The sequence below is a fragment of the Lutjanus erythropterus genome, chromosome 11 (assembly GCF_056507025.1).
Source record: "Lutjanus erythropterus isolate fLutEry1 chromosome 11, fLutEry1.hap2, whole genome shotgun sequence".
NCBI classification, from domain to species: Eukaryota; Metazoa; Chordata; class Actinopteri; order Lutjaniformes; family Lutjanidae; genus Lutjanus; species Lutjanus erythropterus.
Genome location: NC_139327.1, coordinates 7,418,504 through 7,435,194, shown reverse-complemented (window position 1 = coordinate 7,435,194; position 16,691 = coordinate 7,418,504). Strand labels below are relative to the sequence as shown.

General features: G+C 41.8%; 1 protein-coding gene across 2 annotated transcripts in view; it reads right to left on the bottom strand.

Moving 5' to 3' along the window:
• The window catches only part of LOC146318632 (protein turtle homolog B-like), a 194,099-nt gene extending 177,929 nt beyond the window's left edge, over nucleotides 1-16,170 (bottom strand). For both annotated transcript variants that reach the window (XM_084730666.1, XM_084730665.1), the window contains exon 1: nucleotides 15,898-16,170. In XM_084730666.1, coding sequence (XP_084586792.1) covers nucleotides 15,898-15,961 — 64 coding nt within the window. In that variant the 5' untranslated portion in view covers nucleotides 15,962-16,170. The remainder of the gene's footprint in view (nucleotides 1-15,897) is intronic.
• Nucleotides 16,171-16,691: the final 521 nt, after the last annotated feature.

Here is a 16,691-nt window from a genome sequence, read left to right as displayed (position 1 = left end):
ACCGAGTTACTAAATCAAGTGAGAATAAGGGTTATTTTCTCATAAGACTCCATACAATCAGACTTCTTCATGCAACCAGTACAGTCATCCCCTGCTGGCCATTAGAAAGAGTGCAGGTTGAAGGCACTTCTGCATTCACTTCACTTTTCAGCTCCATCCCCTATTTATAGTGTTTATGGGTACAAACTGACTTTTGTTAGTTCTGCAGTTTTACTCACCAAAATATGAATGGATGACTCATTATTTAAGAAAAGAGGTCAGAATACAAAAAGGGGGAAGTGCAAACATTACAACTGTAGCAGATACTGAACAATGTACTCTGATGAGATAATAAAATGGAATTCACGGCAGATATGTAGGACACAAGTCCTATACTGTTTGCAGAATACTGTTGCCCGGTCTTCACAGTAAGCACATTTCACCTGGCGGTAGAGGAGATACGATGCCAGCTCCCTTAATATGTCTCCATTTAGACATGACAGGTATTCCCTGCTCACCTCATGTCCACAGTGCACTCTGCCTGCTCTGAACACAGACAGGTTCCCTTGACTTCTTTCCAAAAAGCTCACTTTTTCCATTGCTGTGTTATTCATATATACTAACAGCGCACACACACATTCTCTCCAAGCCGCTCTGTGATATTTACTATTTTTTCGTGAATTACCAGAGCTCTTCATTGATGCCTCATTGTTTCTTAGCTAGACAGGAGTGACCTGACCTTTTGATGGAAAGATTAAGAACAGTTCATGTCAGCAATACGCTATGTAAGTTGTTACTTGACACCTTGAAACCAGCCATAGAGACAAGCAGGCTGATCCATCTGTCTCACCCTGTTAGGGGTGATGGAGAGTCATGGATACTGCCATGGGCACAGAGCTGCAACAATACAACGGTTTGTTTGAGAGAATACAGTGACTTTAAACTTCCTGAAATGTATTTTCTAAATAAGCATCTTACTATGAGTAACAGGATCCTGCATAAAAACACAATATTGGTTATGTCACATTACAGTACAGATATGAATATTTGTGTTTTTCCATGTGTTCTTGTCACTAGTTTGAAGGGCTGGGCTCAGTTGGGAACAGCTGATGTCACTTCTGGGTTTGAAAAGTGACACCAATGTGAAAGTGCATTAAAAATGCATTCTTTCTAATGGCCAGCAGGGGGCGACTCCTTTGAATGCAAAAAAGAAGTCGTATATTGTGTACCCTTATGGCAAAATCACTACTTCTCACATGATTTATGACCTTGGTGAACAATTTACTCACAAGTTTATGGTCTAAATTGCTAGTTTCTCTTCAATACAGTATGATGCTCATTTATAAATTTTATCCCCATTTGGAATAAAATAGATGATAAAGCAGGGTATCTTTTAGGGCTGGGCTACCTTGTGATTGACAGGTCATTCTCAGTGAGTCCGTCCACTGCAACACACAAGGCTATATTCAATTACTTGCCTGTTCTTTCCTAAAATGTTTTTTAGAAACATGTTTTACTGTGTTGTTTATCTGTAATACTAGAAATATGGATCAATGTTCTGTTATTACATTGTCTTCTCGCCAAAAATGTTTGCAGAAACACTGTAGTTGTAATACGAGAAACTTTGTGGCCAGGCAGCCCGCCATTTTTTTCTGCTGAACTGACAAGCCAATACCAAGCACCGCCCAAATCACAGTTCATCACCCATCAGCTCCACACTCACGTTGGTGCTGTTCATGCTGCGGTTGCAAAAAACCCAAGATGGCAGGCCCCATAATGCCAAACGGTAGTCCACAGACTAATTTGTGACATCACGGTTGGTTCAACATTAGCTCGATGCTAACACATAATGGAAATTACCATTTTCTAGCTCCCAAAAATTAGCACTTTCTCCTGTGTTGTAGTGTTAAAAAAGCCACAAAAGATCAAAATAAATTGCAAAAAATATCATGACAGTATCAAAGAAAAGAGAAAAGCAAGCCCGGCCCTTGACAACGGTTGGTGGGTTGTTTGTTTTATGTTGGCAGGTCACTATTAAACACCTCTGATATTCACACATTGCCCTGGTGAAGCAGATTAGCTAAGTCTTGGTGCATTAAACTATTAATAAATATTGTTTTTAAGTTTAAAATGTCTCAACATGTTTTCAAGGGATTTAATAAAATGTGGTGCTTTTTAATTACATAAAGTACCACCCATACCTGCTTCACCCAGAGACTATACAGACTGAGCTGGCAAGCTAGTTCTCTACTAGCATAGAAAGCTACTGCTAGTTCACTACCAATGTGTCTCCGCTATAGCAATAAACAGACATACAGTAGTGTGGCTTCTGCAACCTACAATATGAAGCGATTTATTCAGATTTTTTTTCCATCGAAGTAAGCTTTGTGTATATGTGAACCTAATGGCAATGACAAAGTGGATTTGGTGGTTGGATTTGTTTTGACGTGTTCTCTTACACCTCCTCTAAAAAAAGGAAACATCCTGGTAATCGTGAGCTGCTCTAAATATTTTGGGCCTAATTAGTGCCAACAACAATTAACAGTCATTTGTCTTTGGTAGCCACTGCAAGTTATATCAGCCCAACACTGCTGTCACACAGCAGCAGGGGGATCACGTGGCATATACTGTGCCACAAAGGCCAGACACCAACATAATCAATCAGTTTGTCAATTGCATGCAGTTTCTCCTGCATCTCTCAAAGGGACCGATATGCAGCCCTGCCTATAGAATGTGCCTCTGGCCTTGCTGTGTCGCCGTGAGGGTGTGAGGCTCGGATCTTGGGCTGAATTTAGTGTAGCAGAGCTGAGGCTATGGCGAGGTATCTTATGGCCCTATCCAATGAATGTTTAATGGGTCTGGAGAAGTCGGCGTGGAGGAAGCTGACTGTGCTGCATCAGTAGGCCAGGCTGTAAAATGAGACAGGGGAGGAAGCCAGCCAGCTCAGGGTGGTGGGAGGAGAGACGAGGGGAAGGGAGTGCAGGGAGAGTGGAGTGCAGTATTCAGAGAAAGTATACAGAACAGGACAGCAACCAAGATGTATGTTAGCAGGAAGCCATTACCAAAAACCACACTGCTGCACTAAAAAGCCTCCAAATGAAAATGGTATGGGTATGATTCATATATTGTTCTATTCAAAACCTGCACTGAAATCAGGCTTATTTTAGAAGCAACAGACTACACAGGGTATTAACTTCAACTGCAACTGAGGCAAAATGCTCTGTCTGGTCAACTGAATATACTTCATCCACTCTCGCGTCCTCTGCCTGACAGTGCCAGTGAACATGTGTCCATATCTGTACAACTGGCAGTGGGTGAGCAGCAAAGAAGCACACTGAAGTATTCTGTGGACACTGGGATCTCTAAGCAGATCAGCAACAAACTGTCAACTCAAGGGAAAGGTTTCCTTTGGCCGCTTGGGTTGAATTTGACTGCAGACACAGACTGGAGGCAGGAGGCATTATCGTTGTCTATAAACTTAGCCAGGATCATTTCAAAGGTTTATTGTAATGTCATAATAGAGAAGTTACAAGGCCGGAGGATATGACAAGCCTCATGAGAGAGCCCAGAGCAGCCACGCGATGGCCCGATGGCTGCAAGATCTCAGGACTGAAACACTAACATCAGAGCAGACTCAGCTCTCCAACCAAAGTTAACATCCTGCACGGCTATTTATATGGAACGCTGAGATGTGGCCACACCACGCGTCTCCAGACAGCCCTTTTCAATGGGAAACTGCCATTATGCCAGTCAAATATCACTTTCTCGAAGGCAACCAGAGCCTTTAAGGAAAATCAGTAATCCGACCTCGAAAAAACACGGGAGTTGCTGACCTACCACCGCCTAAATTGGTAAGTCAGTTTGTCTTATTGTGTAACTTTGGTGTATCTGAATTCACCTTATAAAAACACAAGTCACACAATGACACAAACAAACTAGGCAGCGGTAGTCAAGCAACTCCTGTGTTCTGTGAGGTAAAACTGCTCTTTTAAGGAGACTGGTTGCTTTGGAGAGAGCAATATTTGACTTATATAAGCACAGTTTCCCATTGGAAAAGGCTGTCTAACGGCACGATAATGTGGTAAAAACATTTTTAATATACTACAGTTACATTTAAGTTGATTTTTGATGGCTAAAATACATTTTGCTTCTGAAAACTCCTCCACCCTATTCCTGCTATTATCACCATATATATTTATCATATTATAATATTTCCACTATCATAATATGATGAAGATATATCCTGAATTATACAACATGGCAAACCCCTATTAGGTTATACACTGACTATTCATGCATACCTCAAACAATCCCACTTCAAATAATCAGAATTATCCCATTAAATTGGCCATATCTAATGCCCAGCAACAGCACAGTTAGGTCTTAAAGCCAGGAAGCAGCTTCATTAAAATTTCTCATGCACCTGAACTGTGTCCTTCACAGTCCCTCCCTATTCACTGATTGGAAAAAAGCTTCTTCTGCCCATGCGGGACGGCGTTACTGTGTACATCTGTCTATCCATATGCCCAACTGTGAGCCCCGCGCAGCTGTGAATGATGTGCTAATGAGGCCTGTAATCTACAGGACATAACAGGAAAAAGAAAACTATTTCACCTCACAAAAAAACTCTGCCTCGTGATTGTATGCCCCTGCTAACTAGTGAAGTTGCAGTTTACATCCATGTCTGTCTGAACAACTAGTCGATTAGTAGAGAAAAGATTTGCCAGATTGACTGAAAAAAAAAATCATTATAGGAAAGACTTAGGGACTTATATCTGTGTGTTCCACATGTTTGAACCTATTTTTCAAGTGACAAGATTGTGACAGGATTTATTAATCGGTTAATTGAGAAAATAATCAAGACTAATCGACAATGAAAATAATAATTAGTGGCAGCCCTATTTTTATACACATCAATAAATATTTTTTGTGTGCACTGAAAAATACTGTAGAGTCATTTATAAATGATGAAAAATCCTCCATTCATAGGATGAGTTAAGACCCATCTGATTCCACACTAATCAATACTCCCCAATGTAAACTGCATAGCTGACTACAAGTTGTCAATACCACCGGGCAACTTTTTGATGATGTGCCCATTCTGTGTACCCTGACTGCAGCAGAAGGGCTACAGCAATTACTAGCTGGACAGCTTTAAGATGAGTCAGCTAAAGGGCACTGCTACTGTATATTCAGAACAAATACCAGAGAGCACTACCTTCCTCAAGTGCTGTGTGGCGAGGGCCGCTCCGAGTCAAATACTTCATCCTGATCAGTATACCACACACACACAGTTATAACTACCCTGATGTATTTTAGCCCCTCACAGATCTGATGAGTGGCTGTGAGGGAGTTAGAAGGGAGGAAGTTCCATGTAACACCGGGCTGCTGTCTTTATGTGAGCCAAGAGACAACTGTAGAGGTGATGTCTTCTTTATCCAAGCTGAACTACAACAGTGGACCCAAACACTCCCCTCTGCTCGCTCCCTGCTCCTTTCAGGAGTGATTTATATAATTGAAGTTAGTCGGGAAGGCAACACTAGATAAGCGACCGCGTCCTCCCCTGCATAGAATTAAGTGACACCACAGGACACTGAGTGATAGTGCCGACAAATTGAAATGCACAACACTCGCAGCTGCTAACTGAAAGCCTGAGGCAAGATCCGCTGAACGTGTTTACAGTTTCTGGGCTACAATAACGATTCCAAGCTTATTAAGGCTACTAAGGGTGTGAATTTCAAAGCCAACAGCTGTATGTACAGTTTAGTCATAATATTAGTTATACCACAGTTTTATCTATGATCCAAACACCTCCACTAGTATATAAAGTGGAAAAAGCAGTGCCAGGTAAAGCTGCTAACAGTCTGTCTTAAACATGACGTGATTTTTTAAACATGAATCAGGTGTGTTTCTGGGTTAACCCAACTGAAATAGACACACACTGACCTTAGTATAACACCATCACTCTGAGGACTGCTCATCTATAATTGACAGCGATCTGCAACAATCTAAAACTACACACGGAGCAAGTCTTGCCGACTATCTTTTCCATCAGTTCATCCAGCCAAGCAACCCCAAAAGACTAGTTCACTGAACCAAAATGGAGGCTGCTGGGAGCTCAGGGGCCTGACAGCAGCCGCCAGTCACTGCTCCTTGGCCCACATACCAGCTTGATTGACATCTAAAGGTTGGTGACTTTTATGAAGTGTGTTATTTGCCCCGAGCTACAGGGGTGCTTCTTTTCATTAAGCTCAGTGGGAGTGAAGGCTTCTGCTGTACATGGAGCACCGACTATCCAAAGCAGATCATGCCGCACAGCCACACTGGAACCATGTATACCAAGTGAAGCATGTTTGAAATCATGCTGCAACATCGTTCCAATTTGTTTTGGGTTTTTTTTAACAGAAAAATCTTCCCAGAGAGAAGTGTACCCACATCGATGTCCCTCACGAAACTGTCTGGCACATATTCAGGATATAAACTGAACACACATAAGTCCCAAATACTTTCGTATAATTTTACACAGACTGCTGATTTGTGAAGCAGATTTGACATCAAATGGGACTTAATTATGTGGGAGTTTGGATCCAAAAAACATCTCATAAACATACGAAAGTTAGTATGGTCCTGTACTAATGCAACTAAAGTAGACCCAGACAGATGGACTGTATTGCCAATAGAACTGTCAAATCAAAGTGAATGTACTTTTCTAGCCTCTGTACCCATTCCAGTCACTTCCTCTTAGTTCCCCCAAGGATTTCAGGGAATGGAAATCTCAAAAATTATAATTAGTAAGTAGCAGCCCCCAGATTAAATATAGGACCCTACAATAAAGACAAGAGGGGAATCTCCCTCACATGCAGTGAGAACTATTTCACTGCTGCCCAGCTAAGATCACTGGTCTGCTGATGCAATCTGGACTCTTCAACCAAATGGAAAGATTTGAAATGAATGCACTTTGAATTACCAGCTTATAGAAGGTAATCACCAACACCAGGTCTCTTACCCAAATAAAAAATGAACCAAAGTCAGGCTTGGTAAATTAAACGTCAGCACATTCACTAGTTGGCTCTAAAAATACTAGTCGTTTAAACTACTTATTAATATGTCATGAAAGTCCAACAGCAGTTAACTGTTGCCTAAAGATGTTACATAGCTTCCCACCACCAGCAGGGGCTCCAGCGCCAGCAGAAGCCGGATCTCCTCTCACCCCTTGCTAATGCCTGTGAGGCCCTCTATGTTTTTATCAGCAAAGTGTGACAGATGACATCTCATAAACAGTGTGGTTTATCAATATTTCCATCTAGGAAATGAAAATAAGATTGTATGCAGGCTGTTCCAGAATAAACTGACATATAACCATTTGACTGGAGCAAGGTGTAATCACGCTGAGCACTGGCGAGTTAACCTGCAACCTGTTGTTGCTAGCACTGCTAACATTAGTCATGCTGTGTGGCAGTTAACGCAAGCTCCAGGTGGATGATGGTGTTTACCCACAGACAACTATAATCCTGCTCAGTCTGGAAACATCATGCAAGGTGCAAAGTGCAAACATTTCAGCTGCATTTAAAATATGGTTATTGTTACTAGAAAATGTAATTAACAACATCAAATGATTCTTAATACATGCAATATTTAACATTATTGAGTAATAAGTTGTGCTCAATTTTGACTGTTTACTGAGTGTTTTCTTACTTTCAGACTTGTTGATTCATCAAAATTACTATTTAGTTTAATCAACGCGGAAATTAGTCACCAAGAACATCCCTACTTAGGTTCTGGTTTCAGACTGGCAAAGTTTTGCACCTGGAGAGCATGCAAGAATATAGAAATGGGTGGCATAAGACTCAGATTGTAAACTATCTGGTCTAGACATGCTATTTAGGCCATGGGCACATAGTGGTGTACAAGCTTACTGCATGATAGCTAGTGGTAACTGGTGTCTTTTAACCCCCTTTAAAGACATACAACCTTTAAAAAAAAGACTTCTTCAGATATCTCAAAGCCAGAGACTATTTTAGTAAAGAAATCAAAAAAACAGAGGAGAGTGAACTTAACTTGATGCATTTAAGACCAAGGGCCCTATCTTATGCTGATCAAGGTACGATGGTTTTAATTTATTCAAGGTGTATCCAAATCCACCTTTGCCAGCTTGCGCCAGGGGCCCAGGGGTATCCTGCCCTGTCCCACCCCTCGCACCAACAGTACACAGTAGGATACACCTGTCAGCTGTGCACAAGTGCCTTGATTAATTCACAGGCGAGTTTAGGCCAAGCATGCAATAAACCAATCAGACACTCAGCTCTCATCTCACGGGTTATCCAGCAAGTATATCCAACGAGTATCAGGCTCTGGTAGAAGTACACTGACTTTTTACTCCCAGGGTCAGGCCCAGGCCCATCTCGTGCTCAGATATAACATCTTGTATGTCATTGATCATAACTGTTTTAATCCTTGTTTTTCTGGATACTGCAGCTGCTCCAGCTGTCATGGCGCAAGTTAATTTGCTATCTTGCAGACATCCATCATCATCCATTCATATTGGCAAGAAATTGGGAACATTTGTGATATTAGTCGATTGCCTTTTTGTCACGATATACCTGTGCAACATCGTGGACAAGCTCATGGCCCAGGATGAATATGAATATGAATATGAATATCTTTATAAGTTCGTTTGATTGTGAGCAAGACAGCCATCATGCAAAAGTGGCTGCAGGCAAACCTGCCATCAACTGAAGAAATGATTGCAATCGTCAGTAAAATATACCGTGTGGCGAAATTGACCTTTTCCTAAAGACTAGAATATGAACAATAATTCTGGAAAAAATGGACTGTATACTCTATGGGATGTAACCTGCTAACTGTGTAATTGAAAAATCATGCTTTGCACTAATGTGTAGCATATTCCAAACATTGTTCTTTTCGGGGGTTTTTTTTTTACCTGAAAATACAAATATGAAGTTCCTGTTAAATTTAAATAAAGCCCATCCAAATTAATGTAATACATGGAGGACCCATATGGGAGAAATAAAATCATTTTCATCATCTGTTGGGTCTTTAATAGCCACAAACTCAAATGGAAACTGTCCAACTTTAATGAAGACTATCAGCTCTGCATGAAGTTGACAGTGGGAATATTATGTCTAAAAGTAGCAGCCAACAACTGCCAACTTAAAAATGTTGAGGGTTTCTTTTTGTGGGTCTTTTTTTTTCGAAGAGCATGGCTCAGTGTGTGAGAGGCTTTAAGCTGAGATGCATCCTCTGATTTTAACAGGATGTGTGACCTCAATCCAGGAAGTTGAATGTTGGAATAAGAGAAACACTTTAGTATCTGAAGCCACGGGGCTCAGTGTGGGCCATCTCATTCTGCTTCAAGTTTAAACTCCTAACATCTGCACACACACACACTTTCACTGAGCTTTAAAGAACATGAACACTATAGCACAGATGGTAAGTATCTGTACTTTCCTTTAGTATTTATTTTTTGGACAACTTTTTACTTTTACTCCCTACAAGACACAAGTCGAAAACGATGTAAAATTAGTAACAAAAACAAAGAACAGAACAAGACAGAAAGTATGTAAAGGATGCAACAAGACAAAAATGACATGAAAGGAAGACTTCACCGTGGAAAAAAAGGTGAGGTTCAGTTAGTTTTGCACAGAAACCACAGGTAGGAGGACAACTTTTTACTTTTACACTTTAAGTAGATTTCTGAGGCTGGATTTTTTTTGTTTTACTTGAGTAAAGAAGTTGAATCAGTACTTCTACTTTTGCCAGAGTATTTTTCACACAAGTCTGTACTTCTATTTAAATAAAGAATATGTTAATTCTGCCACATCTGCACTACAGAAAGTGAGCCTTCTGAAGTCCTAAAAGCATGAAAATAGGCTGGTGGGAGTCTAGAAGAAAGTTGGCAAAAATATATGTCAGCAGTTGATATTCTGGTATATACTGAAACATGTTGAGTCATTTAGTCATTAACAGCAGTGACTGGCGTCTGATCAATACAAGGTCAGATTAGAGCATTCCCAACAAAAATGTGTCTAAATGCGTCTCAGGCCACACACGACACTCAACACACAAGTCCGTCAGTGAGAAAACGCTGAACACCCACAGGATTTAAATCCATGCTGAGAACGAGACACGAGTCTCCCTTTTCTTGGTCAGCAGCTTTGTTTTTGCCAAGCAGCCACCCACGTACAGGGAGAGCGCTCATTAAGTGATCACAGTGTAGGGATCATCAAAAAACAGGGATACCAGGAAAGTTTCTGGGAGTAAAATTAATTAGGCACCAGCGCTCCTTGCCAGTTCCACTGTTTAGCCAAAAATACACATGCGCTGCGGACATGGGAGACAGCATGGCTGAATCACAAACACAAGTTCAAAAGTTTCCTGAGTGCTCCGGAGCTCCAGAGAGAACCTCGGTTCACTCAAACAAACACGGGGCCTTAATGATATGCACCGTGAAGGATCACACTGTAATCAGTCACAGCAAAAACATATCCAGGCGTAGATTCAGCCAAGAGGCATTCAAGAGCCAATCCTTCACCTGCAGAAGTGGGCAAAAGTGCAACTGCAATACTTTTCCTATCAGCTCAGAGCAGGGGTTCCCAAACTTTTTCAGCTTGAGACCCAAAAAGAGGAATTTGTTGTCTCAGCAGGACCCAAACTCATAACATTGTAGGGATGACTATCGGTGCATTCACAAAACATTAACCCCAAAGTTTTTTTGGTAAATAATCATCAGTAATGTGGATATGATTACTAACAGGGTCACAATTTCCAGTCTTATGTTACATTCAGACGGCGTCCAGTACTTCCAATAGAGAAAGGTGTCCTCTGCTCTTGTGTATGCTCAGTTTTGTGCCGCTGCAGCCTGAGCTGATGTTGGCTGAACTTTATTGACTTGCTACCGCCACCCACCATGAGACCATGACAACAGAAGTTACACCAAAGAAAACAAAACGGGGGCTAGCTTTTTTGCTAACTATTCAAAGCATTCACCTCTCCATCAACAGTGAAAAAAACATACATGCTTTTAAAAATTCAGTTTCAAAATAACATTATCTGCTCCGGGCCAACAATGATTATAGTTTGGTTAATTGGTTGGTCAAGTCATTATATTAACTGTTTCATATTGCTGAAGAGCTTGACTGGACAGTTTGATGTCATCCTACATCATCAGTAAACTCTGGAGACTGATAGCAGTCTCCCTTGTGGGTTTATTTATCAGGTCACAGAGAGTTCCCCAACAAATACCAGATTCACACTGAAAATCGTGGACTTAATCACGGCACACACCTGCTGACGCAAATATGTGTAACCATGGCTATCATATAATCTTGTATGGGTTATTAGGGTTGTCACAACTTTTGACAACCATGTGGGCTAAACCTCACTTAGTCAACTGATCTGGAGAACGATTTCTTAACAGTTGATGATCAGCTGATGGATTTAAGAGTAGTTTCATTTTTAAATTGTATCACACAACAGTTTGCTTGAGGGCGAACTGAGACCCTCCTAAAAAAGTTTTTGATGTCAGTACAGGTGGTGATATGTCAACTTCCATACCGGTTCCTGAACAATTCTTGTTTTCAATACCAATTTTCTAAAATCCATTGTAGCAAAATGAAAATTACATTACACGCAGTCTTTCATTTCGTTTCATTTTTCAGCTCCTTTTTATACACTCGATTTTGAAGAAATATCTACTTGCAATTATTTTGACTTATATTGTAATTGCAATATGATTTGCAATATTAAGAGAAAATATCATTAGGTAGACTAAGGTATTGAAATTTCGTATCACATTATGAGGCTATATATTGCTAATATTGAAGCAAAGTGTCATAGTTCAGTACTCAGCACTAGACCCTCCTTTTACAGGCAGTCTGGCTCTGAAGTCCACACCAGAGCTTGATCGACAGCTTTCATACCAACTCAAACAAACAAAAATAACAGGCAAACACACTAGAGTTCAACCGAACCAAACAAGTTAATTGTGAAAGCACCCCTGATGTAAAGACAGGTAAAAACTCTCAATACAAAAACAAAATAGTTTCTATCTACTGTGCTCCAGACAACATCCCCTTCACATATACACCCCCACTCACCCCCTCCTCCTCTATCCCCATCAGCCCCCAGCCCTCCTGGCATGTTGTGGCATATGTATTTATCGAGCAACCGAGTGGCATTTATCTCACAGCTTAGTCATAATTAGTCCAACTTAGTGTGGGGCACAGAGCCTGTTAGTGGGCATATGTTCACGTCCTGGTTAAAGACACATTGCTCCCCGAGGGGATGTTTGCATGTTGACATGTGTGTGGATGTTGTGTGTGTGCGTGGGCAGGGGCAACAAGTGGGTGTGTCTGCGTACAGCAGCAGACGGTTGCCATAGAGCGCGCCCCAAGCCTCCATTAACACAAGCCACCATGTTCCCCTCCCCCGGCTAACCGGCCGTGCTGAGAGAGGCCACTCGAAACCTGGAGGGAAGCGAGTTCATCCGAGTGTACGGAAGAGGAAGACGACAGGACGGAGCTGGAGAGACGGGAAGAGGAGGGGAGGGAGACGAGGACCTGAGTCACACGGGGAAAGTGAGAGGCGGGAGGAAGAGAGGGAGGGGAGGAGGGATGAAACAAGGTGAGGCAGAGAGGAAACCGGAGAGGAGAGGAGAAGAGGAGGAGGAGAGGAAGAGAGGCAGTCTGGCTCAGGTCCAGGGTTATCACTGGCAAAAGTCGAGGCGTTTGCCAGCTGCCAGCTGGAGACGGCAGCGCTCGGCCAGAAGGATGCTGCCCTGCGCAGCTTCTGTCGGCTGGTGCGCTCGACTGTGTTTGTGTGTCTGTGAGCACAGCATGGATGCTGCAGAGGAGCGCTGAGAGCTCCGTTGATGTGTTAAAGCATGGGACAAGGACCATATGCAGAGCCAGCTACACTGACTGAAGGGACCGTCTTTTACAAAACACAAACAAGCGCAGTCACAGCCGCTCCTCCTCCGCCATAAAGTTAGTGTTCATTTCTGCCAAGTCGCCTGCAGTCCCCACCGCGGAAGAGACGAGGGAAGCCGCTTAAAAACATCTCCCTAAGTCTCCTTCTTTTGGCAGACGATGCTTAAGTGTATCCTCTTTAGGCAGGACATTACATAACTGGTTGCCATGTAGCCAGCCAGGCCCGCTCGCATCGCATGCCAGACAGATGTCAGCAAAAATAAATATATATAAACCTGCGTGATTCTGTGGCAAAAGTTAAACACACCGTGACAGAAAGCTTGTTTATATCACCAAGCGCTCATTTCTTCATCATTTAATCAGTGATACTGAGGCACAGACGCCGTCCCAAATTACTCCATCTTTTCTCTCTCCCTTGAAGATGAGTTGTAAGGGGGGAGGGAGGGAGGGGGGCCAAAGCAGCAGCAATACCAGTTTTTAAGGGTAAAGTGCGATGCTGCTGCAGGTTTACTCGCTCGCCACACGTGCCCCTGTCGTCATCAATGTGAGACAGGCTCAAGTGCGCTTAGCACGCAAGTACACGCTGTCAAATTACATCCACCGACTAGAGGACGAAGTCATTTATCATTGTACAGCTGCAACATTAAGTTTTAAATTTGAAGTTTTATTACCTAATGTTTTAAAACACAAACTCGAGTATCCTGTGATAGTACTCTGAAACTTTGGGTTTTAAACTGCTGGTCAGACAAAACAAGACAATGAATGATGCATAGAGATTAGGCTTGAGCTTTGAGAAACAATGGTTGACATTTTTCATTATTTTCTCAAATATTATGGTCCAAACAATAGAAAATGACCAGCAGATTAACTAATACAATGAAAATTATTGTGCAACCAATGATAATTTTTACTATTGATAATTTCCTTGCTTAATAGATTAGTGGTTTGGTCTGCAAATGGTGAAAAATGTCACTCAATCTTTCCCAAAGCCCAAGACAACATCCTCAAATGTCTTGTTTTGTCCACAACCCAAAGACTTTCAGTTTAGAACTGCAACAGTTAATTGATTAATGAATAAATGTATTAGTCACCAACTATTAGATAAATCATCAGCTGTTTTGACAGCTGAGTAATCGTTGATTCATTTAAAAAAAAAAACAAAACACACAATTATTGATTTCAGTTTCTCATATGTGAATATTTTCAGGTTCCTTTGGTCCTCTATGACAAAAAATGAATATTAAAGCAAGACATTTGAGAACATCAACTTGGACTTTGGGTAATAGTGTTGGACTTTTTTTTTTTTGACATTTTCTGACATTTTATAGACCAAACAATGTATTGATTAATCTAGAAAATGACTGACAGAATAATCGTTATTGAAAATAACTGTTACTTCCCTAATTCAGTTTACCAGCATAGAGAAGTAATCAGAGTAATTTGACTTTTCTTTCTTTAAAAATGACTCAAAATGATCAATTGACCATTAAAATACTTGGCAAATAATTTAAAGGTTGACAGTTAATCAATTAAGAGAATAATCATTGCAAGTCTAAATGAAAAACTCAATATGATATCTTGTGATACTGTATTGATTCTCAAAACACTCTTGTTATATTGTGATACATGCAAAGATTCGTGGCAGTGGTTAATTTCGTGTTGTTTAGAGCCTCAATCACTAGATAGCAGTGTTGTTACCCATCTTCCACATTCTGATTGCATGAAAAAACTAACCTTTTTAACTCAAATGTTATACATATGGTGGTTTGCTCTTTATACAATGACAGCAATATATCATCTTGCACACATTATAGCAGTAGATTGCGATATACTGAATCATAACCCCTGGATCATGGCACGCATCGTATGGCCAGATTCTTGCCAGCACACAGCACTAATCAGTACTTGCAGCTCTATTTATAATATCATGAGAGGTGAAACTGATCCTAGATGGGTCCTTCTGCTGTACTGATCTGCTTTCTGAATGACACCCATCAGTGTTTCTTCGCTGCTTTGCTTTGACAACATTTAACCCTCAAGAGAGTCTCTCCTCTCTGTCACTGCCCCACAGGGGGGTCAGAGGTCACTGCAGGTTGAAGATCTCTCACCTGTGAAGCCACCCTGTCACACAACACCTCTGCTCTTTTCCACACGACAGACAACATATTTATGAAAACAGCTTCAACACGCAAACATACATGTGATCAAAGTTGCATCACACATGACAAGCCTGACTGAAAATCATCCTGGGAACAGTTTTAAATACACCTTCCAATGCTTCACTGTCGGCTCAGGCAGCGCTCCCTCTAGCGGACACAGCCGGTATTGACTCAGCTTCAGCAGGAACAGCTCCCCAGGAAGAGGTTAATCCACTCATAGCATTTTAATGACATCTACACCAGCGCACCATACTAATCACATTTGCCTTCACGTTTCACGAAGCGCCGGCAGCCGGTGTGCAGCTCAGTGAGACCGGCCGCTGCAGTCCAGAGGCTGCCCTGCAACACGTCCTGGAGGCTGGAGCTCCATCCAGGAGAGCAAAACTCACACATCTTGGGAGGAATATGTCAGCCAAAACAGGCTGTGAAATGTATCACTCTGAAGCCGACAACGTCACAACTCCAACAGAGGCATTTATCACTGCGAACCGCATCTCCATGATGCATTACAGCGGGAATAAGCAGGTTTGAAACAGGTTTAACTAAAGCAGTTCCTTATCCTCCATGATAAAAGCTGCGTTACAGCGGAGGACCGGTCGTTTCCCTCCTCATACGCCGGCCCGCCTGCACTCAGGTGCGGTGATGAACACACGTATGAACTTCATGACGTAAAGTGACATTTTTAACATGCACACGACACATGCAAAGTTAGCAAAAAGACAGGGGGGGAAACGCTTTTTTAAACATAAAAAAGCGAAGTTAAAACTTGAGCAATATGCGCTGGTGGATACACATACTGCACTTCGACTCACCTTGAGCGGCCGTTCCTCGGGTGCTGAATACACTTGCTATCAAAGTGGCCACATACCAAATCATAGTACTATTGCCGACCAGAAATAAACCTCATCATATCTCAAAGTGCCCCTTTCGGTGAATCTCTCATCGCCGAGTGGTCCAGGACAAAGTGAAGCGGGCCGGCCGGTATCCTGTCTTCTTGTTAACCGAGCCCTGGACACTTTTCCATCGGCGCTTTCCCCTCTTTCTGCCCCTCTCCTCCGCTGCTCTCCTCTCGCATCCTGAGACGGATCACCTGCGCCAATGGGACGAGAGCACACGAGCCAGTGAAACCAAGCGCGAGCTTTTTAGATAACCGCGGTCCCGCCTCCGCACGCGTTTCATTGATGGGCGTGGGAGATGTCCGGGCGCTGATTGGTTACCTGCGCTGTCGGTTTCCCAACGGGAATGTGGCGTTCAAAAGATGTTGTAATATTGGGAGTTTCCAGTATCTATCTTCCCCTCTTCTTCTTCTTTGTTGAACATACAGTATATTGGGAATATATATACAGGATCTCGTAAAGGACATGCGTAAACACACTATACAATTTAAACATGATCACAGATGAAATTAATAGAGGAAAAAAATAAATATGGTGATTTGTATTTTAAAAATTATGTATAAATTGTCATATATATAGACAGTCATTTCATGTACAATTGACAAAGATAACAAAACAGAAAAGTAGAAAAAAGTAAATGAAATGAAATGCAAAAAATAGGGAGCATAAATTAAAACATAAGGGAACTAGAAATATCCACAAATCCTACT